Source organism: Pseudophryne corroboree, chromosome 1, assembly GCF_028390025.1.
Source record: "Pseudophryne corroboree isolate aPseCor3 chromosome 1, aPseCor3.hap2, whole genome shotgun sequence".
Taxonomy (NCBI): domain Eukaryota; kingdom Metazoa; phylum Chordata; class Amphibia; order Anura; family Myobatrachidae; genus Pseudophryne; species Pseudophryne corroboree.
In genome coordinates, this window is record NC_086444.1 from 822,291,723 (window position 1) to 822,315,742 (window position 24,020).

Here is a 24,020-nt window from a genome sequence, read left to right on the forward strand (position 1 = left end):
CTGGCGTGTCTGAGCGGAGGGCTTGGAAGTTCAGGGGGAGTGAGGCGGGAGCTGCTCTTCCATAGCAGCGCACAGTGGTGGTGACGGAGTCTGACAAAGGAGGGAGGAGGAGGATTGGGGCAACTGGCCGCAGGGGAGCACTGTGCCGCAGCAATCACCTACAGGGGGAGTGGATGGAATCACATCCTATCTGCCCAAGATAAGTGACTTCTGATCAGAGCCATTAAGGGTCGGAGTTTTTCTGAAAGGTGGAAAGGAAGGGGTTCTTTTTCATGTAGACTGGAAGGACTACAACAAACTTGGAGTGACTATATTTTTCACCCTAGTTCGGCAGCCCTGCTGCCCTTTAATACACAGATGAATGAAGACTCCATTTGGAAAGGCGGCCGCTCAGCGATCAAGAGCTGATGTAGCACATGCAGTTGTTTCTGCAAATATGATGAAGAAAAGAACATCTCATAAGAAACATCGAAACAATATGGGACCAAGTAAACCAATCTCCCAGCCAAGGCGAAATATTGTAGGCTGTAGAATACAGCATGGGTGGAAAGAGGGCAGTGGGCCAATAACCCAGTGGAAAGAAACAGTTCTGGATCAAGTACCAGTGAATCCCTCCCTCTATCTTATAAAGTATGATGGATTTGATTGTGTCTATGGACTTGAGCTTCACAAGGATGAAAGGGTGTCTGCTCTTGAAGTTCTACCAGACAGAGTTGCCTCATCCCGAATCACCGATGCCCATTTGGCTGACACAATGATTGGTAAAGCAGTGGAGCATATGTTTGAAACAGAGGATGGTTCCAAGGATGAATGGCGATGGATAGTATTAGCACGAGCACCTATTATGAACACATGGTTTTATTATTATATAACCTATGAAAAGGACCCAGTCTTATATATGTATCAACTTTTAGATGACTATAAAGAAGGAGATCTTCGGATCATGCCAGACTCAAATGATTCCCCTCCAGCTGAAAGAGAACCAGGGGAGGTTGTGGACAGCCTGGTGGGCAAGCAAGTGGAATATGCCAAATAAGACGTCTCAAAAAGGACTGGCATGGTTATTCATCAAGTTGAAGCTAAACCATCTGTGTACTTCATTATGTTTGATGACGATTTCCATATTTATGTCTACGATTTGGTGAAGACATCCTAAATGGGATTCTGTACTTTTTTTTTTTGCCAAACGTAATCTAATGTAAACATTTGTAGAAAGTCGCTGCTTTCTGATTACAGAAATGCTCAGATATTCCTGCGAATCCACAATCCCTTCCCAGAGGAAAAAGAAATTGAGAAACCGTTGTTTGAGAACGTTTGTTCTCTTTCCCTTACAAAGGAACAAACCACTTTCCAAGAAGACTGACATTTTTGAATATGGAGACATAATGTTTTTGAATATAAATCCTAAAGCAGGTGGTGTATTAGAGCAAAAGAGTGCAAGAGACCAGCCATGCAGTTTCTGAAATATTATGACAAAATGTTACTGTATTTCATAAGCACTCATTCCTAACTCTGCTAAGTACTGTTTGGTATACTGTATCTGGCTTCCATGAGGTAGTTGTCCATTATTTCAGCTTCCATTGACCATTTTGAAAGCGGTAGAAGTTATCGATTCTTTTTTTTTTTTCCCCCCTATTTTTAATTTTCTCCTCCATAGCCCAGTAAAATGTTGCAATGTTAAGTATTGACTTGTGCCTTCTGGGGGTCCACTTCTTCACCAAACCCAGCCAAATCTCATCCTAACCCTCTGTTCCACGTTCTCTATGTACCCCATCTGTGTCACCCATGTCTGTCTACCCCTCCCCTTTAGATTGTAAGCTCTCACAAGCAGGGCCCTCTTCCCTCATGTGCTTATCCTTTGTCTTACTTTAATAATCTTCAACTGTACCACATCCAGCAGTCTTCTGCCACCTGATACTTATTCCAGTGTCATCTGCTGATGTAACTATGTTTATTTACCCTGTACTTGTCCTATACTGTCATCAACTGTAAGTTGCTGTTTTCCTGTTTGATTATTTATGTACTCTGTAATTGGGCGCTGCGGAACCCTTGTGGCACCATATAAATAAAGGATAATAATAATAATATAGGGTGTATAATCCCCAGGTGTATCTCACACATCACACAGTACAGTATGTAGGGTGTATAATCCCAAATGTATCTCACACATCACTCAGTACAGTATACAGGGTGTATAATCACCAGGTGTATCACAAACATTGCACAGTACAGTATACAGGGTGTATAATCCCCAGGTGTATCTCACACATCGCTCAGTACAGATTACAGGATGTATAAAATCACCAGGTGTATAACACACGTCGCACAGTACAGTATACATACTGGTCACAACAATGCAGCAGATATTGAGCACTGATCAGGATACTAGAAGTGACACAGAGCTGCAAGATACAGCAGTGGCCTACTGTACTGTACTATAGGTATACTGCTGGTCACCAAAATGCTGCACTGTCCTACTATATACTGCTCACAATAATGCAGCACAGATATGGATAGTATACTTGACACAGAGCTGCAAGATACAGCAATGGCCTACTGTACTGTACTATATGTATACTGCTGGTCACCAAAATGCTGCACTGTCCTACTATATACTGCTCACAATAATGCAGCACAGAGATAGTATACTTGACACAGAGCTGCAAGATACAGCAATGGCCTACTGTACTGTACTATATGTATACTGCTGGTCACCAAAATGCTGCACTGTCCTACTATATACTGCTCACAATAATGCAGCACAGAGATAGTATATTTGACACAGAGCTGCAAGATACAGCAATGGCCTACTGTACTATACTATATGTATACTGATGGTCACCAAAATGCTGCACTGTCCTACTATATACTGCTCACAATAATGCAGCACAGAGATAGTATACTTGACACAGAGCTGCAAGATACAGCAATGGCCTACTGTACTGTACTACTATAATTATATACTGGTGGTCCCCAGTCCCCACAATGCAGCACACTGAGCACAGATATTTGCAGCACACTGAGCACAGATATGGAGCGTTTTCAGGCAGAGAACGTAGATATTTTCAGCACACTGAGCACAGATATTTGCAGCACACTGAGCACAGATATTTGCAGCACACTGAGCACAGATTACAGAGCTTTTCAGGGAGAGAACAATCTCCAATGCACGAGTGAAAATGGCGGCGACGCGCGGCTCTTTATATAGAATACGAATCTCACGAGAATCCGACAGCGGGATGATGACGTTCGGGCGCGTTCGGGTTAACCGAGCAAGGCGGGAAGATCCGAGGCTGCCTCGGAACCGTGTAAAATAGGTGAAGTTCGGGGGGGTTCGGATCTCGGAGAACCGAACCCGCTCATCTCTAGTAAATTGGCGTTCAAGGGGGATCGGTCTCCTGGGAGATCTGTTTAATGTGTCTGTGCTTAGCTCCTTTTCTGACATTCAGGAACGCTTCTCCTTACCTTACTGAGAGTCTTAGATATTATCAATTACAACATTGGTGGAACAGCCTCCACCTTGCCCTCACCCCACCGCCCCCTCCTGTTTCACAGGTCCTAGGCCGACTCTCTAATGATGCTGCTAAAGGTGAGATCTCCTTTTGGTACAAAACATTACTAGCACTGATTCCCGTTTCTAAAACTAGAGCCCAAATCAGGTGGGAGACGGATATTGGCTGTATCCTACATGACTCAATGGCAAAACATTTTTCTGTCATCTTTTGCAATGTCTAAATGCCTAAATCACTCCGAGATGCACGTCAAGTTACTGCATAGACTATACCTCACGCCTGATAGGTTGCACACGATTTGGCCTGCTTGCTTGAAGTTTTGCTGGCATCTATGCGGTGAGGTGGGCCACCTTTTCCATATTTTTTGATCCTGTCCCCAGATTAAATTGTACTGGGTCGAGGTATTTGGGCTAATTAATAAGTTCTTGAGCCTAACCTGTCCCCCTCCCCTCTCATAGCTTTACTGAATGTGTACCCACAGTCGGGGGTGTTCATTTACAATATGTTTTAGGCCACATTTGTCTCGCAGCCCGTGCAGCCCTAGCTCAGAATTGGAAACAACCCATACCACCCCCCCCCCCCATCCTTTAATGAAAGTCGTACACAAAATTCAGATGCACTTTTTGATGGAGACTGAGTACATCGCTTATTCCTTTTCTGACAAATCCCCCCTAGTACGTTGGATGCCCTGGCATCTTTTTGTCACGGAGGGTGAAGGAGCGGAATTGGTACTGCGTTCCCCCTCCCCAGACATGCACCCTCATACCCCCTCTGCTGATGGGGACCTCCACTCCCCCTGAGTCTCGGAGGGATCCGTGCTTAATGCTGTAACTTGCATTACTATGTGCTCCATGCCGCCTTTACTCTCTTTTATTCTATTATTTCTTACTGTATTAGGTCCATCGTAGTTTTCCTGATATATAGGTTTGATTGATTTTGAACTGTATGTATATTTTCTTCATTATGTTGTCTCATGTATGTATATACTGAAACACCCCCCCCCCCCCCGTTCCTCCCTCTTTTTTTCCTTCTGTACCCCTGTTTTGCAAAACAAAAAATTTAATAAAAATTATTGATGATAAAAAAGCAGTCTGGAGGCCTTATCGCTAACTCACTTTCTGAATGCCAACCAAGCTCTTTATGGTCTCATTGTACTACTGAAGTTACCAGCTCTTGGAAGAATAAAGCATTTAAATGACTGAAATATAAGCATCAACTTGTCCTTAGCTAACTTTATTCAGTTTTTGTACCCAGAGCATGCACATTCTTGACATGATGTCTAGTGAGTGAGATGAGATTGCATGCTTGTGCCTTCTTGTTCCAGAAGTATTATAGAAATCAGAATGATTCAGGTTTTAAAGATTTATGACATAATGCTGTATACCAGAGCCTAAAAAAAGTTCTTAAATTAGCTTAAGTGTCATTTACAGTCAAGGAACAGCTTTTGTATTTTTTATTTTTTTAAATAAACACTGAGATTTTGATATGTTTAACTTCATGTCAAAGAATTTCTTATAAATACATACTTTTATAGTGATCAAATTGGAAACAAATTTAGTGAAAAACGAAACCCAGAAATTGGACGTGTGCAGTGGGTCACTGAGGGGTAGATGTATTAAGATGCAGGTTGTTGTCGTTATTTGTGTGGACGCACTTCCCCTGCAGATCGCGTCAAAGCGGGTCACATATCGTCAACATTGTGGGAGAGCGTTAAATCACCTGTCTGGGGATCTGCGCCCTCCCCCTTTCGGCTGTCCTTACCGGCTTTTGCGCCTCAGTGCGCATCCACCGGGTTTTTTTACCCAGAGGTAACCGCAGTCATTGAGAAAAAAAAAATTGTTGTTGTTTTTGTATGCCCAATCCCTGGATGTCAGACAGTTAGGGACAATGCTGTGTGGTGGGGCAACTGACCATTCATACATTGCCTGGCACATCACCACCATCGCCCACACAGCGGTGCCGAAAAGCGCTAAAACTGACTGTAATACATTCGGAGAACTGGTAACTGCCACCCTTAATGTTTTCTTACGTAACGATCCTTCAAAACGATCCTTCATACATTTAACCCTGAATACTTTTCTAAATAAACAAATCTATTGTAGCAGTTAGCAACGTGAGAGACAATAGAATTTCCCCTGCCCAAGTATGAAATAATTAATCAAAATGCAAAACACATTCATTCAGCATTACTTCTATGGGGTTGGGTATTATATCCCGGCAGTAAAAATCCCCTATGAGTAACCAGAAGCACGACCATATCCAACACCAAATAACTAAACCAAAGGATGGCAGGTCAGTTCAATTTTCTGATTTTCTGAATTTTTACTGAATATCTCAACAGGACATTTTTTTGGAATTATTCCACTTAACTCTATACACACTACATTAAGAGAACCTTGCTTATTTTTGCTAGTGTTACACTAGTGTGAGAGGTTCCAATGGTAGTTTAATGCTAGTTGAATCTACCCTTGGCCTAGGGGTGCCTAAAAAAAAAAAAAAAGTCTGAGGCACTAAGGATGCCATAAATCAAGAAACTTTGGGGACCACTGCTCTAGAAAATTCAGTTAACCAGTCTGGGGTTAAGGGTTCTATTATTTACTAAGCCCTGGACGGAGATAAAGTACCAGCCAATCAGCTCCTAACTGTAATTTTTCAAACCCAGCCTGTAACATGGCAGTAAGGAGCTGATTGGCTGGTACTTTATCTCCGTCCACTTTATCTCCATCCAAGGCTTAGTAAATAGACCCATATTATAGGTCCTATTACAATAGGATGACCCCACACAGCATGGTTTACCAGCTATAGTATGACTTCTCATAGCATTGTGAAGGTACCAGCTTTTGCAGAGAGATCATGTAGCATATTTACCTAAATTTGCAGGCTGTGCTCTGGGTGATCAGGGGAAAGGGAGGCCCAGAATACTTGCTTACCCTCTCAGAACATCCTGTGTTTCATAATTTTTGGTGAGTTCCACGGACTCCTGGAAGAGTAGGTCACCCTCCTGCATCCCGAACATTTCCTAGTAAAATGAGCGGGACAAAGGGAATGATGACACAATTCTCAGAGAATCGTGTCATCCTGGCCTCGCAATCTCTTTATAGACATGAAATTTACGTCATTATGCCGGGAGGCGGCAGAAACTAATTTCAAGAACAATCCTCCCTCACTTCCCACAGTGATCAGCTGAATCTCCCCTCTGGGAACTATGCTAAATGGGAACATATTAACAATGGTAACTATGAGGTCCAGGTGGAGGATCTGCAGGATTCCGCAGTCATCTGTATCAAGTATCTTCAAATACATGCAACTCAAAGCAACCAAAGGAAACAAACTGAAGTGAACCTCTTACTTAAAAAAAATATATATTTTAGCTTTTTTTATGCAATCTATGGGCAGTATCCAATTAGGAGCATTAAGTAATTTACACAGGTAAATGTGACTTAAGGCGGATGGGTGCAAATTTTCCCCTATTCAATCAACTGTGCACATTAAGTTGCATTACTTCTCCACAGGAATTAATGTGGCTTTTTTGTTCGCAGCACTGAGCAGATGAAAAGTTGGGGAAATGTTTGGGATGCAGGCAGTCATATGACCGACCCTGGCATCCCGAAACCTGAGAATCCCGACACGTTTGGGGGGTAAGTGCGCTAACCCTCCTTCCCTACTCTAAACCCCCCTTCCCACTCAAACTCTCCCCACCCAACCTAACCCTCCTCCCTCCTTACCACCCCCCTAGTGCGTAACCTTTACCCCCCCAATGCATAAACCCCCCCCACCCCAGACCCTACCCATAATACCCACAGTGATATTTACCTTCGGTGTCCAGGGGCTGGTCACATCATGACCGCCGCCATCCAAACCACCGGGATGCCAAATGCATCCTAGGGCAGCTGTATTGATGGGAAGCTTGTTTTAAGTTTGCAGGTAAAAGTTACAGATGTTTTTCTTTTTTTAAAGTGTCTTAAAATTACACGAAAATCAATGTACAGGTAATTTTATGCACCTCAAATTCAGCTAGAACATTCCTTTCTTGAAAAGCACTTTCTCTAAAAAAAATTCACTGTAAAAACTGCAAAAATCAGCCTGACGCCCCAATATTTGGTATTGGCCAGACTTCTATGCTGTTACTTAATGTTAGTTTACTTTTTTTGGGGGGCACAGACAGATTTCCCCACTTTTCTTCACACTTAATGCGGCTAACATCATAAAGAATTACCGTATAGCTGCCAGGAAAAGCCTTTCACAACTGAATTGAGCTTAAGCGGGAGCGCACATTCGCATGGTAAACAAAATTACTGCACACATTCAAGCTGTGATAAATCTAAATCTATGGGGGGGGGGCTAGGGCTAAATCTCAGGGGGTGGCGGCAACCTCTAAACACTCCCCCTAGTGTGTAACCTTAAACTCCCCCCTAATCCCTAATCCTACCCTCCCTTCCCCCGGGCCCTAACCCAATACCTACGGAGATACATACCGCCGGCCTCCTGAACGGTGTTGGGATTCCGGCAGCGGCCACATCATGACAGTCGGCATCCTGACCACCGGGATGCCAAAAGCATCCTTGGGCAGTTGTATATTACCATATAAGAACTTTAGAGAGAAAATGCAATTCTGGAACACATAGTGCAGATGGCAATTTCAATTTCAAGGTCAATCCCACTACCCGAGGGGGAATATATCCCTATGGTGAACGAAGGTCGCCACTGGGCCCGAAGCATGACGAGTGCAGCAAGCCCGCGAGGGGACACACTGCGCTCGTTGCTGGTATTCTGACTGTCGGGATCCCGGCGTCGGTCTCCTGACAGCCGGGATATCATACTGAACCCCTTACAGCAATGTTCTGCACAGATTAGTGGACTCACTGTATACCAGGTGTCCCCTGCTCCAGTCCTCACCAACAGGTCATGTTTTGTGGATTTCTTTAACGATGCACAGGTGAGTTAATCTAGTAATTATCCCACAAGTTCCCACAGAGAGAAATCCTCAAAACATAACAGGATAGAAAAACTTAAGGGTTGAATGCGCGAACCACTGCTCTAAACTTTACTTTTTAATATAATGGCAGGGGAAAGATGGTGCAAAACTGTGGATATCCACATTTAATTTTTATAGTCTACTTGTCCTTTAAAAATGCCACAGTGTGACATTTTATTGTACAAAAAAGGGGGCATTTAAATAGCATGAACAAATCATGACCATAGTTATTTTTTTCTATTATTGATCTATCTGACAAGATGATTGCCAGTTCAAGCTTACAATGTGAAAGCTTTAAATTCGGGCTTATATCTCGATCTCCTTGACAAGTTTAAAGACACATGTCAACTATATTTACAATGGAGTTCTACTTACAAATTCATTGCAATAAATCAGCACAAAGATTCAAATTTCAAGACTCGTTTCCTGTGCAAAAAAGAGCCCCATGCCATGTCCACTAGCGAATGATCCTGATGTTTTATATTAAGCCAACCTAAGGATCACCAGAGGACGTCACCAGTACACTATGCTGACTAATGCGCTGGTACACTTCAAGTTATGCCTTTATTTAGAATTGTAAAATAAAAATCCTTTGCGTTAGGACTGCTTTCACAAAACAAAAGCTCATTAGTAAATTGGCCCACTATATTCTGGTCGCATAATACAAAAAAAGATCCCAGCAAACTATTAGAATAACACTGGGTTATAGCTGTACTTGGGAAGTGGGAGTTCCTAAAATTATTTACTATCTAGAGTTATGGATTAGTGTGCATAATTCAGTATACAGTACTACATGTCAAATTAACATTTGGTCACACATTTTATGTCTGTATTGTTACAGGCAAATACATGACTTCAACATTCTACTGTAACCAGCCAAATATCACAGCGCCCCCAACAGGCAGGGGCGGATTGGGAACAAAAAGCGGCCCTGGAAAAATTTGTACTAGTGGGCCCCACATGGGCAGCCACCAGATGTGTAAGGTCTAGCCATGGGCCATGGCAGCAGCACCCTCCCCCCAAAACTTTCCAGATAGTGGGCATGTCCAGCATCAAGGGGGAAGTTAAAAAGAAATAAAATTAAATATTATGAGCACATTATATGATACACCTTTAGAATTTAGGAAACTATATCATTCTTTAGAAAGATATATTTTCTTGCTTATTACACCAACCGCGTATCCCAATCACTATTCACTCAATCTTATATGTCAGCCAAGCAGGCAGACAGAGCATACACTAGATCATCTGCAATCACAGGCTAAGTGGCAGTAATTTTCACATATGCAAATTATTTTGCATCTTATTCATTATGTCTATAAAAAGGACCACATGTCCTCAAACATAACAGGCCCCCACGGATGCATCGGCCCAACGGAAATCTTCCCTGCAAACCCTATGGCCAATCCGCCTCTGCCAACAGGGTACGTAGCACATGCCCATGACATCATAAGTCCATCATTATCCTGCCCTTTAGGAAGCAATTTATGACTTGTGTTGCCTGCTACTTTGTAGTTGTATTATCTTGTATTGTCTGACTTGTTATTCTGTTTTGAATCTTGCTGCTTTCCTGTGACTATGGAGGAAATTTTGATTTTCCGCCACTAGCCCTGAACTTGTTTTTCAGCAGTCACCCATGAAACTTAACTGTGGGTTAGACTTTATGGGCCCAATTCAATTAGTGGGGATTTATCTGCCTCCCTTGGTGATGATGGTACAAAGCTGACACAACTGGAGATTGCACTCTGCATGGATTCTCACTAAACTTCTTCATACGAGCCAGTCATTATACTGGTAATTTGGGACAAGTGCAAGTACACCATTTTGGAGCATATATTACCAGTAAGTAGTTTTAAGACTTTGATTAGTCCATCATCTGTGGCAGGTATACGGACAGCTGTAAACAGACTGACCTGTTAAAACAGTGATTTATATAATACAGTACCTTATTTTATATATTAATAATTATGTGATAACTCTATTAGTTGCATGCTGTTTGAATAGTTTTTTTAATTAAATGTGGTGTTATTATTTAGTATTATACATGTCTTCATTACATCATTCGGCCATACCAATACCTTTGTTTTCACACTATAAGCGCAGTACCACTTTATTGATTGTATTAGCATTTTAACCTATATTTTAGGCAAAGTTGAGTAGGGATCTTCTATTCCCATCTCAGCAATCTGTACACTTCTCCCCTCACTCCCTGCAGCAATTCCTCCTTGCGTATGCGCAGTACGCAGTGACTAAGCTAGAACAGAACCCAGAAGTAAAGTGACAGCAAATATCTGAGACAGACCCTTATTAGAGTTGCCATCTTGGCATGATTTTAATCATAAATTGGCCTGAAGCATCTTCACTAATAGGCTGTTTCTGCAATTCTTGATAAATAAGCCCTTTACAGTTTTGTGCTTTAAACAAAATCAATACTATATTAGGAACCTAGCACCAGCAAAATACTGGCAGTCAACAAAGTGCCTGGCTTGACGTTCTTCTACTTTCTTACAAGAAATGGCTGATAATAGTACAGAGTGAGAAGACTCATTTAGGAACGATAACTACTGAGCAGTAAAATATGATGTAGTATCAGTCTTCTGGGAAAAATTACGATTCTAGCTGACATTTGCTCGACCACAACAAAAGATGCCTCTTAATGTACACCAAGTGTTGTGTTATGGCACGCTGCAAGGCACTGACTGGAGGTGTTTGTGTATGGTTTGTTAGAAATGAATTATGGGTACTGTGAAATTTCAAGCGATCTCCACAAGCTCTATATTATGCAATCAGTGCAGCCAGGCTGAACTAAAGCAAATTGGATTTATTCCCATGAGAACCAATGAAGAAAATTCCCTAGAATAGTACAGTAATAAGAGCATTTGCCCACACATACGTACAGAGGAATTACATAAAAAATTCCATAGTAAAAAAAAACAAAACCATTGCTCAGACAGCTATACGACCAACTAAAAAGAAAAACATTTGCATAACAGTAACAAAAACAGCAATTTATTATTTTTCCTACTTTATTACAAATTCTCATAATACATATACAGTACATCAGTCTACAGCAACTCAGGCTGTGTGACATGTCATAAAGTATCTCTCTTACTAATTGGCATCTCCCAGGTGGCACCATGAACAGCAGATATGTTAGATATGTTGATGCCAGGTTATGTTACCCACAGATAAAAGGAGCCAGTTGCATAGAGCACTGAGTGCCTTAACTCAGAATATTATTTTCTTTGGCATTTTAATCAGCTACACCCTCAGGAGATGAGATTTTTTTAAATCGAAGACACAACTAGAGATGAGGAACACTGAGGTAGAACGTTGAATAGATTGTTAAGTGGAGTTGGGAGTATTGCAATGCAGTGGCTTCTGGGCCTAATTCAGACCTAATTGTAGCAGCAAAATTGTTCTCTAATGGGCAAAACCATGTGCATTACAGGGGGTAGGGGGGCAGTTATAACATGTGCAGAGACATTTACATTTGAGTGGGATATTTTGTTTCTGTGCAGGGTAAACACTGTCTGCTTTATTTTTACACAGCAATTTAGATTTCAATTTAAACACACCCCACCCAAATCTAACGCTCTCATGTTATATTTGCCCCCCCCTGCAGTGCACATGGTTTTGCACATTAGAGAACAATTTTGATGCTGCGATCAGGTCTGAATTAGGCCCTCTGTTGTACAATCATACCATTTCTCCTTCACCGTTCTGCACTGTATTTTTAGTTTTACACTTTGCTGATATTTATAGCTCATCAATAGAGTTGGACTACAAGTGCAATTTATTCTGCTGTGCGGTATGATTAGGATGTGACTAGGAAAACTTATGGCTAGATATCCCTGGAGAAATATGGCACACAATTTTGTAACCAAATACGGAATGAGATGAACATTTCCGGAAATTTCACTCATCTCTAGGCACAGACCATTCCAAAATATAATCTCCTCAGGAAAATGAGCTCTGAGGAAGTTGCCAACATCCCGAGTATGATAGGTATAGAAGTGGAGAAGCAGTCACACTATTACATTCCATCTATATAAATTACATAAAGGGCTTCCAGGAGAAAGCCAGTGCAATCAATCCACAAATTAATATTAAGTTCAATATGTACTGTGGAAAGAGCAGTGAAAGGTTGATGGATGAAACGCTAATAACGTCCTATTTGATTTACCATAAATATTCATTTTGTGTTTGGCGACTGATGGGCCATTTTCACACCATATATAGAAATTTATTTTTGATAAGTTTTAAATGCATCAAACGTTTTAAGTCAGAGTTACACCATTTATAGTATGAGAATGGTGCCTTCTAAAGAATAAATATACTGTACATCAATATGCAAGTATAGTTATAATGTATTAAGTTATTAATATACCTGAACAAACAAAATGGCTCTGGAAGTATCCCGATCCACAGGATGTCACACACTGTCCTTCTTTCAACAGCAGAGATCCAATACAGACTGTACATTCAAATCCATTGTTACAACTGGAGCAGGTCTCTTTACAAGCTGTTATAAGAAAATCAGACAGAATATGACAGTCATTAACAACATCTAGCAAAATGTATGAACAGCTTTCATGTCTGTTATAGGCTTCAAACATATAGGACCCACTGAAGCATAAAAGAACACTCGTGATATTTTTTTTCCCTACCAAATGTAAAAAAAAAGACTGTTCCCTATTAATTTTCGTTCATTGTTACTATACTCTGAAGAAAACAAATTAAAAATGGTATGTTAAAGTTATCAGTGGCAATACCAAACACTCCCTGAGGAAACTGGACTTATACCCCTTTCAGGCCTATTTCAAAATCCAAGGTTTTTGAGAGTATAAACGGGCATCAACCCGGGATTTAGATAGGTATGAATGCAAATGACTGGGCCTGCGACCCTGTTCCCGACCAGACAGAGCTAAGACCTGGGAATTTGCCTGCGTTCTAAACCCAGTCTGATGTCTGAAAGGGGCATCAGAGATGAATATATTTCAAAGGGGATACATATGATATCCCAGCAGATGGGATGCCGTCTGTCAGTATGCCGAAAGCAGCATCCCGGCTGCCGGAATCCTGGCAGCGATTCCCCTCGCGGGCTCACTGCGCACACCACGCATCGGGCCCGGTGTCTCGCCACAGGTTCTATTCCCACTCGGTTGGTGGAGTGGACCCACCAACCGAGTGGGAATACTGGGCAGGTATCGGGATTTCGGCTTTCGGTATTTCACCGGGTGTTGTGATTCCGGCATTGGTCCGGCATCCCGACAGCTGGTAAACTGACTAAATCCCATTTCTAAGCATTTGTTCATGAAACTAATAAGCTTTATTTTCCAGTATGTGTATACAACTCTAGTCCAGATTAGACTCCTCTCCAAGGCAGGAGGCTTTGATAGGGTAAGTACGGCTACTGTATAACATACAAATATTGGCATCATTGTTATGCAATTATTATTTTTTTTCATTATCAATTCTTGTTGTGTGTGCATTTACTTTATAAGGTAATTATATTAAATATATTTATATAAATGCAGTTCTATATAAATGCCAGTTAGCAACTTAATGATAATTGCACATTGATTGGTTCTGCCATGTGGAGAAACAGGACAGTTTGCATGGTTCTGTGAGCAGACTCTATTGTAGTTTCTTGCGCTCAATCATGAAAGCCATGTACAGCATCTTTTTGAATATGTATTCAGTGCTTAATTGTCCTGCTAGTCTAGTCTGTGGATATAAGTTACTCCTGGTTCTATCCATGCTCTGACATCCTTTTGATGACTATGTGGGGTAGCTGCTGTTACATAATGTAAACACAGGATAACTACAACTCAGCAACCTGCCTGAAGGTGTGTAAGTGTGTCTTTTGTAATGACTGATATAAATAAGTGCAATTCATGTCACTGCATGTATTACCGAGACATGTTCTGCCATCAACATAGAATCCAGGGTCGCAGCTGTACACACAGCGTCCCATCTGCAGCAAGTGAGCGTCATCACGGCAGATGTCACAATGGTGAATAGACTGAGAACAGGTTAGACAGTCTGGGTTACACAGATCTAGAATTCAAAAGCAGAAAGCATATGGGTAGGTAGTTTCTTATCCTACCTCCTGGAGAAATAACAGCCCTATGCCATGCAAAAGTCTGAATGCACTATGGAAACAGCAGCTCCTATATTCTCCTTTGAAATAGTATGTTTCATCTGTTACCACTCACTAATTAAATCATTGCTGAAAATGTAGTAAATATTTCTGTATGAGTTGCCACATTAGATGCAGTAACATCCAATCCCTCTAGACAGGAATATGTGAGTTCATGTAATGAAATCATCATGATTTAATATATATGAACAAACACAGTATAATCCACTCAATACTGGCGGGACTTACAAAAAGGTATTTCTCCTATGCACTCAGAAAACAGGCCCTGCCCATTAGTGCTAATGATTTTAAGTATTCTATGACACAGAGTCTGACTCATGTTTGTAAGTAAAAAAAAAAAAAAAAGCAAGTAACTTTGTATCTGGAACAAGCCATGTTGCAATGCAAGGGGAGCAAATACATTTATATTTTTTCTGTGCAGGGTATATACTGGCTGCTTTTGCATGCAGCCCACACAGTTATAGGCCCTACACACTGGGCGATTTCACTGCAAGATATGAACAATCTCGTTACTTAATGAATGAGATAATGTTCATATCGTGCAGTGTGGAGGCAACAGCGATGAACGATGCACGTCCCCGCGCTCGTTCATCGCTGGTGCCCCGTCGGCTGTGCATGCAGGCCAATATGGACGATCTCGTCCATATTTGCCTGCACTTCTGTGGAGCCGGGTGACGGGGGGAGTAAAGAAAATTCACACCCCCCGTCACTGCCCCCCCGCCGCCGGGTCGCCCGTCTGCCGTATCGGCAGTCGGGCAGCTCGGCGGCGTATCGCCGTGTCTGTAGGGCCCATTAGACAGCTTAATTTTCACACTTCAAGTTAGATTTCAGTTTGAACAGACCCCACCCAAATCTAAATCTCTCTGCACATGTTACATCTGCTCCACCTGCAGTGCAACATGTTTTTTTCCCAGTTGCTTGCTTTTTGCTTTGCTTACTAAAGTGAATCAGGTCCATATTGCACAACAGTCAATAAATAACAAAGCAGCTACATATGGTATGATCTGTGAATGTGTTTGATAGTGGGGGTCATTCCGAGTTGATCGCTCGCTAGCTGCTTTTAGCAGCATTGCAAACGCTAGGCCGCCGCCCTCTGGGAGTGTATCTTAGCATAGCAGAATAGCGAACGAAAGAGTAGCAGAACTGCTCGAAAATCTTTTCCTGCAGTTTCTGAGTAGCTCCAGACCTACTCCTAGATTGCGATCACCTCAGTCAGTTTAGTTCCTGCTTTGACGTCACAAACACACCCTGCGTTCGGCCAGCTACTCTCCCGTTTCTCCAGCCACGCCTGCATTTTAGCCTGACACGCCTGCGTTTTTTAGCACACTCCCGGAAAACGGACAGTTTCCGCCCAGAAACACCCACTTCCTGTCTATCACACACCGATCAGCAGAGCGACTGAAAAGCGCCGCTCGCCCCTGTGTAAAATTGCTTTGTTTTGTGTGAAATTACTTCGCGCGTGCGCCCTGCAGCAAAACAAAGCAATTGCAGAACTGGCGGTTTTTAGCCTAATCGCAATTCTGCTAAAAATGGCAGCTAGCGAACAACTCGGAATGACCCCCATAAATCCTAGCTGATGATGTCCTTATTCCAGGATTGCAATTAGATAATTTATTGATGCTAGATATCAAAAATAAGAAAATAGCTGACATTGTTTAATGAAGTCTGATAAATGACTTATGGGCTCGGTTGGTGCTCAATGCTGCAGTTGACACCACTGCATTTAAAAATATTACCACTGGGGTTTACATAGAGTTGAAACCTAGTCCGTATTGTGCGTTATTGTCTGCCGCATGCGTCAGTGCTGAGCGCATGAAATTACGGTGATTCAGAGTCATATAAAACTCAGTCATATCTCCATTTCTGGCTGGAGGGGTGTAGCTGGGTGGCAACGGGGCGTTAACATGTAGGCTAATTAACATGTAGGTTAAGTATAGTAATGGCGCGCTGAAGGAACTGCAGGATATGCTAAGTTGTGTGCCTCTTTTTAGATGGATTTCTTGCAACAAGAATAGGATTAGTGCAAATATGCCCCGATAATGATAACAGCTATGAAACCAAGAGTATATATGGATAGTGGTGATGTAGTTGCATAGATGGGTAGAACTCAAAATAATGGAAAATATCTGCATTTAGAGGTAAATGTATTAAAGTGGCATGTATCGTGCCACTAGAATGCCTCCTGTTCACCTCATTACCGAAACGAAGCAGGAAGGGACATCGACAAGATGTATTAACATCTTGTCTGCTGAAGCGGGGGAGCGAAAGCCCCCCCTCTGGCGATGACCCCCTGAGCACACAGCTTAGGGCTGATGCGATGTGACCCCCTGACCGGCCGGCACCTCACGTGAGTATCGAGATCCCCAGTCCGGAGCCGGCACCCACCACAGCCAGGGACAGCTGTGTATATGGGCACTGAGACCATGCAGCTGTTGAAACCGATAGCTGCAGGTGTATGAACCGTCAGAAATGCTGTCCATTTACACATTGCCCGCGGATATCGGCCTGCTATCTTTTAGAAAGCAGCGCCGATAATGACAGGGACACATATCGCTCCTATTACTGGACAATCACTGCGGCTATTATACATGGGGGGAAGTGGTATAGCGCACATAACGTGCGCTAATATTGCTTCCCCCCATATCGACCCCATTCTTACATTTACCCCTAAGTTCCATGCGTGCAATATCAATACAATTGTGGCTGACATACCCTCAACTCTGAATTGTGCCCACCATTTAGAATGAATCTTATTTTATTATATTGAACTGCATTGCTAAATGCAGTACACAGCATATGATAAACATAAGAACACTGCATAAACCAGCATTTAAAAAAAATTCCCAACGCATATGTCTGAGCAAGCCCTAATTACTATGTTGGGAGTATATGAAGTTTCATCTTGCAGCCTTGTTTTAGGTAAGCAGGTGTTTTCTACATTTTACACATATTAAGCATGATGGAGTGGGATCAGTGTTATTATCATGCACAAAACTTTATGGGAACCCTTGCGTGTCATTTACTTGGTATGCTGTTTAGTAAAATACTGTTTTTGTTATAAGTCTGTATTTGTAAATAAAATCCCTTAGAACATATTTCTCGCACATGTGTGTGGTGGCGGTACTTTCTAAATGAATCATAATAACATATGGTGTATTTTTATGTGAAAATCAGTGTCAAGGTCCACTAAGGGGTATATTCAATTGAAGTCGGATCCATTCCGACATTCATTTGTCGGAATGGATCCGACCTGGGCTATTCAATGGACATCTCAATTAGACTTTTAAAAAAGTCGAATTGAGATGCGGGAGGCGAGACGGGGGAGAGCTGCGGGCAGATGGGGAGAGCAGCGCTACAGCAGTGGCTATATAGCCACTGCTGTAGCGCTGCTCTCCCCCGTCTGCGCGCGGCTCTCCCGTCCCCCCCCCCCCAGTCCCTCCTCTCTCACAGCCGCCGCTCCCCGTCCCCCCTCTCACAGCCGCCGCTCCCCGTCCCCTCTGTCACAGCCGCCGCTCCCCGTCTCCCCCTCCCTCCTCTCTCACAGCCTCCGCTCCCCGTCCCCCCTCTCACAGTCGCCGCTCCCCGTCGCCCCCTCTCTCACAGCTGCCGCTCACGGCAGCATCCACCCGGCTCCAGCAAGCGAGGTCTCGCTTGCTGGAGCCGGGTGGACGCTGCTGTGAGCGGCGGCTGTGACATCCTCCAGCGCTGCTCACCCCATCCCTGCCTCGGCTCTCCCCATCCCCGCCTCGGTTCTCCCCGTCTCCAGCACTACTCTCCCCATCTCACTCGACTCTTTTTAAAGTTGTACTGAGATGGTCGCACGTGGATCGGCAGCTATTCCGCCGATCCACGTGCTTTTCGACAAGTCGAATTCGATTCGACCTTAAAAAGTCGAAAACTGCCAGCTTTCGACTTCAATTGAATATACCCCTTAATGCAGTTTTATTAATGTATGCCAAAATCATTTCCCACCTGTCCACAGGATAAACATTGAAAAATAATGGACATACCTGGTTTACATTCTGGACAGCACTCTCCTTCAACATTCATGGACAGGGTTCCCAAAGGACATGAGAGACAATTTCGAGAATAACAGGTCACCTGCCCATTCTGGCACTCACACTCAGTACACACATCTTCCTTCCACTTCTCCCCATTCTTCCATAAGTAGAAAGAAAACGGATAAGAAGTACAACATGAATCAATTACAATATCCATACACCTAGAACCATATATTGCAAAAGGAAGCATTCATGATGGCTCACCACCAGCAAAGGTTGCATGTCTAGAATTTAAAACAGAAAATAGTTTTGAAATAAATCCATAAATCATGTATTATTTTCAAGCATGTTCATTTATTAAACTGTATGTAATAGTTCCATATGTATTTCAGTATTTGGTTCTTATATTCTATATCTACATATCTAATCATTCAAAGGGTTGCTTCAGATCTGATCGCTGCTGTGCGTTTTTTGCACAGTGGGTAATCAACGATAGACTGCGCATGCACCACAATGCACACAGGCGTCGGCAAACAACAGCAGGCATCACCGGACAGCGTCAGGCTTGTACGAAAATTTCGATCGTATGGGCCTTCGCAAGGTGATTGACAGGAAGAGGCTGTTTGTGGGTGGTAACTGACCATTTAACTGGGAGTGTTAGGGGAAACGCAGGCGTTCCCAAGCGTTTTCAGGGAAGTTGTCTGATGTCTGCTCCGGATCCGATCAGCCTGCTCTCATCGCACTGGAGGAGTAAGTCCTGGGCTGCGCAGAGACTGCACACACTGGATTTTTTTCAGTTCGGCGTACACATGCGATCGCACACTTGCGTGGCAAATATACACTCCCTTTGGGCAGCGACTATCTGATCGCAGCACAACAAATTTAGCAGCCCAACAATCAGGTCTGAATCACCCCCAAAGTTTGTTGCATCCATGTTGATCACATGAAGAAAGTTAGGAAATATGTAAGCAATTGAGAGAAGCAGAGATGGTGTACAAAGTCAATGATTTTAGGTCTACTCTATGTACACTTAATAAATATTACAGTAAAAACAGAATACGTGTTCAAATGCCTGGGGATCAATAAGCAGAATCCTTTGCAAAAGAGAATTTATATCAACGTGAGCTATGTAAAGCTTGCCTAAAACAGCCACTATTAATGCGATGCAAGTCTCACTTTAACCTGATATTAATCAGTGCTTTTTTTTTTTTACCTTTACATTACTTTCATTCTCACTTTCAGGTGTATATTTACTAAGTGCAGGTTTTCAGAATTGGAGATGTTGCTCATAGCAACCAATCAGATTCTACTTATCATTTATCTACCACCCTTCTACGAGATTATAGCTAAAATCTGATTGTATAGTGAGGGAACAAATCTTATAAAGGTATCTTTAAAATTTGGTGCTCACATGAAAGCTTCTTCTTTGATCTTTATCGTCCACACATCAAGGTATCTTTATCGTCTTTATCGTCTGGCATAATCCCAGACGTGCAGAAGATGAATGTTCCCAAGAAAGATCCCTGGATGTTCCCTGCAAGCACCGTACCAACGCGTTTCGACCAGGAGGTCTTTGTCAAGGTGGTGCTTTCCGTGATTCCCAGAAGTGTATTTATTCCATCTGAAGTCCCTCCTCCATTGTCATTGGATAATTGACATACAGGCTGCAGCGGCCACAGTGTCGTCTTCTGGGTCCCGATGGTCATGTGACTGTGACCTCCAGGTCAGACCTGGCTTACATTACTTCCCCTTTTAAGCTAGGACTTGGTGTTTGCCAAGGCTGCCCTCTCCTCTGTAATGTTTGCATTAGCCATTGAACCTCTTGCATGTGTATGGATCCTGGTATACTGTCTTCGAGCAGGTACTGTTGTTGACACCATAGCTCTATATGTGGACGATATGCTGTTGTTCTTAGCAGATGCTTAAAAATCATTGGAGCATGCAAGGTTATGCTGGAGTATTGAAGATTTTTTTTTCCAGATCTCTTGATTAATTGGTCCAAGTTGTATATACTGTATTCCCTTTAAGTGGTTCTTTTACTCTCTCCTTATGGTACCTGGGTATCTCCATATCTGCTAACTAATTTTATGGCTCAAAATGTGATGGCCATTACAACTCATTTTAAACAAAATATTCATGTATGGAAAAAACTTCCACTTACTGTTATAGGTCTCAGTTTGTTTAAGATTGTTATCAAGTCTAAATATGTTTTTCAACAATCACCTGACTTTACCCCTAGAAAATGTTTCTCCCTTATTGACTCTCTCCTTTCTTCTGTTATATGAGGGGATAAGAGGCCTCAGATTGCACTTTGTACTCATTGTAGATCAAAATCTTCCAGTGGCCTCACCCGTTCTAATTTATGATTCTACTATAGGGTCTCAATTAGCGCATTTGGTCGTCTGGTTGAATTCTGGTCCTGATTCTGCACTGATGGATTTTCTCAGCAGACGGGTTCTCTTTTATCGCCATTGCAGGTCCTACTTTATAAATGATTGCCAGGTGGTAAATCTCCTTTATTACCTCAAGACTCACTGGTCCGGCATTTTGCACAGGATTTTTTTAGGGGGCAGAGGGTGTTGACCCTCATTTTCCCCTCTGATTAAATGGTAATTTTTCTGAACGAGGCATGCTTCGTTTGGAGTGCTATTTGTTCTCCTATGCTATCGATACAATTGGTCACTTGTTTTCCATTGCTTTGAAAACTTGCAATCGGCGTTTAGCCATCCTTCATTCTATAGCTATCTCCATAGATGCTATGCTAAGCGATGCTATACATGCTTAGTTTGGAAATGGCCCTCTAGTGGTGTACCCTTCTCCTCTCAAGCTCTCACTTCTCAAACTTCCCCATAGAAATATAATTCTTGCCTCTATAGTGTTCTTAATTCCCATTATATGTATAATGCCCTTCTCACCCTTAGGAATAAATGGGAGGCGGACTTGGGTCCACTTTAAGATGACCATTAGGATCAGATTCTCTGATCTCTTTGCTGTACTTCAATATGTGTTAGATTTCAGCAAATTCATTACTTTATTTTGCAAAGATCTCACCGTACACACACACTGTTCTTGCTCATTTCAACACTAGTACTCCCCACAAACTTCTCTAAGTGTAGAGCCCTTGACTGTAAGTTTTGCCATTTGCTCTGATATTGTCATAGGGTTCAAGGATTTTGTTTGCTGGTTAGGTCGGCAATTCAATGTACCTTTCCAGCACTGCCATCTGCAGAAGCCAAATTATGTTTATTTGACTTAGATACGGAAGAACTATTTAATGTCACTATTTACCGAAATGTTCTAAGACTGTCACGCTTCTGGTATGCTCCGGATCTACCAAATATTATAAATGGCTGGCTTATTAATGATACCATAGAACATGAGCATTATGCCTACACTAGCCAAAAAGCTCTCCTGAAATTTCATAATTTATTGGATGAATGGTCTCAGTCTTCCGTTTCTCTGAAGACCCCATTGAGAGTCTTCCTTATGATAGCCCACTGTTTCCTTCCCTCCCATTCCTCAATTTGTTTATTTTTTTATGCCCCCACATGCTGAGAAGTTTTTTTCATTTTTCTTTATTTTCACATATTCAGTTCATATTCATCAATCTTTTCATATTGTGTACTGTGTTCATTCGATTCACGTTTATGGTCTGTGACTTGGGCCGACACGTTTGTTTATAGACCCTTTGCTTATCATTCTCTGACATTCTCTTTTTTTGCATTGTAGCAAGTATGGTAGTGTAATGTCTTAGTTGTTTTTATTTTCTCAGTAAAAAAAAATAATTTCAATAAAAAATGTAGTTGACAAGCAAGGCAAGATCTTACAGCTTACAGCAGGCTATATTATTTTCAATCATAGTGGCATAGTTTTTGGTCCGCTTTTGCTTATGTGCATATTAAAGTTTGTAAAAGAAAGTGTGGGCACAGAGCATGAAAGACCATATAGCATTTTGAGTAGACCTGTTATGGCATACAGTCACAGAAACGCATCCACATATCACATTACTTGTACTATATTAAACATGTACAGTATATTCTGAAAAAAACGATTTGTGCATAGTTTTAAAATAACATCTCTATTAGTGATATAATGAGTATGTGTACTTTCATGTTTCTAATGGTCCCATTTACTCTATGCTATTTAACTAAATGTTAATTAACTCTGCTTCCCTGACTGCCCAAAACACTTTGCGGCTGTCAAAGGGCGAGGAAAAAAGCCAGTTAAATAAAGGAGAAAAACCTTCTAAACATAATTATCTAAAAAGGTGCAAAGAAAAGGAAGATAACAGAATTAACCTCCACATAGACTTAATGTCCTTTTCCCTCATTTATAAGGGTAAGTGTCACGTAACTTCACAGAGTTTCTGTTGGCTATTTAATGCCATGCAGCACAAATGTTAAAGTTGGGAGTTCATTATGTGGTTTAAGAACATTAAGAATCAACAGACAAATACTGGGCATACACTGTCAGATAAAATGTCTGCTTACAATATCTGCTTTCCTCCCATGGGGAGAAAACATTTCCCCTTTCCTCTCCTGTGAAAGGAGCAAGGGAAATGTTAGGCGGTTGGCTGCGGCAGGGCATACACTGGCTGATTTATTTATTAACAGTTTCTTTTATAGCGCGGCAAATTCCATTGCACTTTATAATTGGAAACAGTGATAACATAAAACAAAATACTTGCAAATAGTGAAAAAACAAAACTGGGTAATAACAGACAGTCATAGAGGTAGGAGGGCCCTGCTCGCTATCTTACAATATATAGGGAAGTAAGTATTGATACACAAGGATAGGTGTAATCTATTGCATAATGGTCCACCAGATTGCAAAAATTCTTTTTGGCTGTATGATATGGTCACACAGCAATGATGGTCAGGAGGATGGGAAACTGAAGAACGAGAAAATATGTGAGGACTGTACAGTGGAGTTGCGATTAACATGCCGGCTATTGGGATTACGGCGTTCAGGATACTGACACCGAAATCCCTACAGCAGACAATAGCAACAGCCGGAATATCGGCGCAACAGGGCTATTCCCACTCGTGGCCGTCCACAACACCCATAGAGTGGGATTAGATCTTGTAGCGAGCGCAGTGAGCCACCGAGCTTGCAGCGTGCCTCTTAGTGCTTGACCCGCTGCCAGCATTCTAGTGGACAGGATGCCACTGTCGGGATATCGACAGCCGGCATCCCTTCCACCGGCAAATCGTATGTATTCTGTACAGTGGGGATGTCATTTGATAGGACAATTTAAGAAGGTTATGTGGGCTGTTGCGGAATTTGAGAAGCTTGCCTTAAGAGGGGAGTTTTCAGGGAACGCTTGAAGGTTTGGAAACTAGAGGAGAGTTTTATTGTGTGTGGGA

The 24,020-nt window shown here is 42.2% G+C and overlaps 1 protein-coding gene across 1 annotated transcript in view; it reads right to left on the reverse strand.

The window, feature by feature from the left end:
* FRAS1 (Fraser extracellular matrix complex subunit 1) overlaps positions 1-24,020 on the reverse strand; it is an 887,592-nt gene that overhangs the window by 453,877 nt on the left and 409,695 nt on the right. Inside the window, exons 12-14 of the mRNA XM_063919583.1 lie at positions 18,664-18,811; positions 14,407-14,550; positions 12,878-13,012 (exon numbers count right to left, since the gene is read on the reverse strand). Coding sequence (XP_063775653.1) covers positions 12,878-13,012; positions 14,407-14,550; positions 18,664-18,811 — 427 coding nt within the window. The remainder of the gene's footprint in view (positions 1-12,877; positions 13,013-14,406; positions 14,551-18,663; positions 18,812-24,020) is intronic.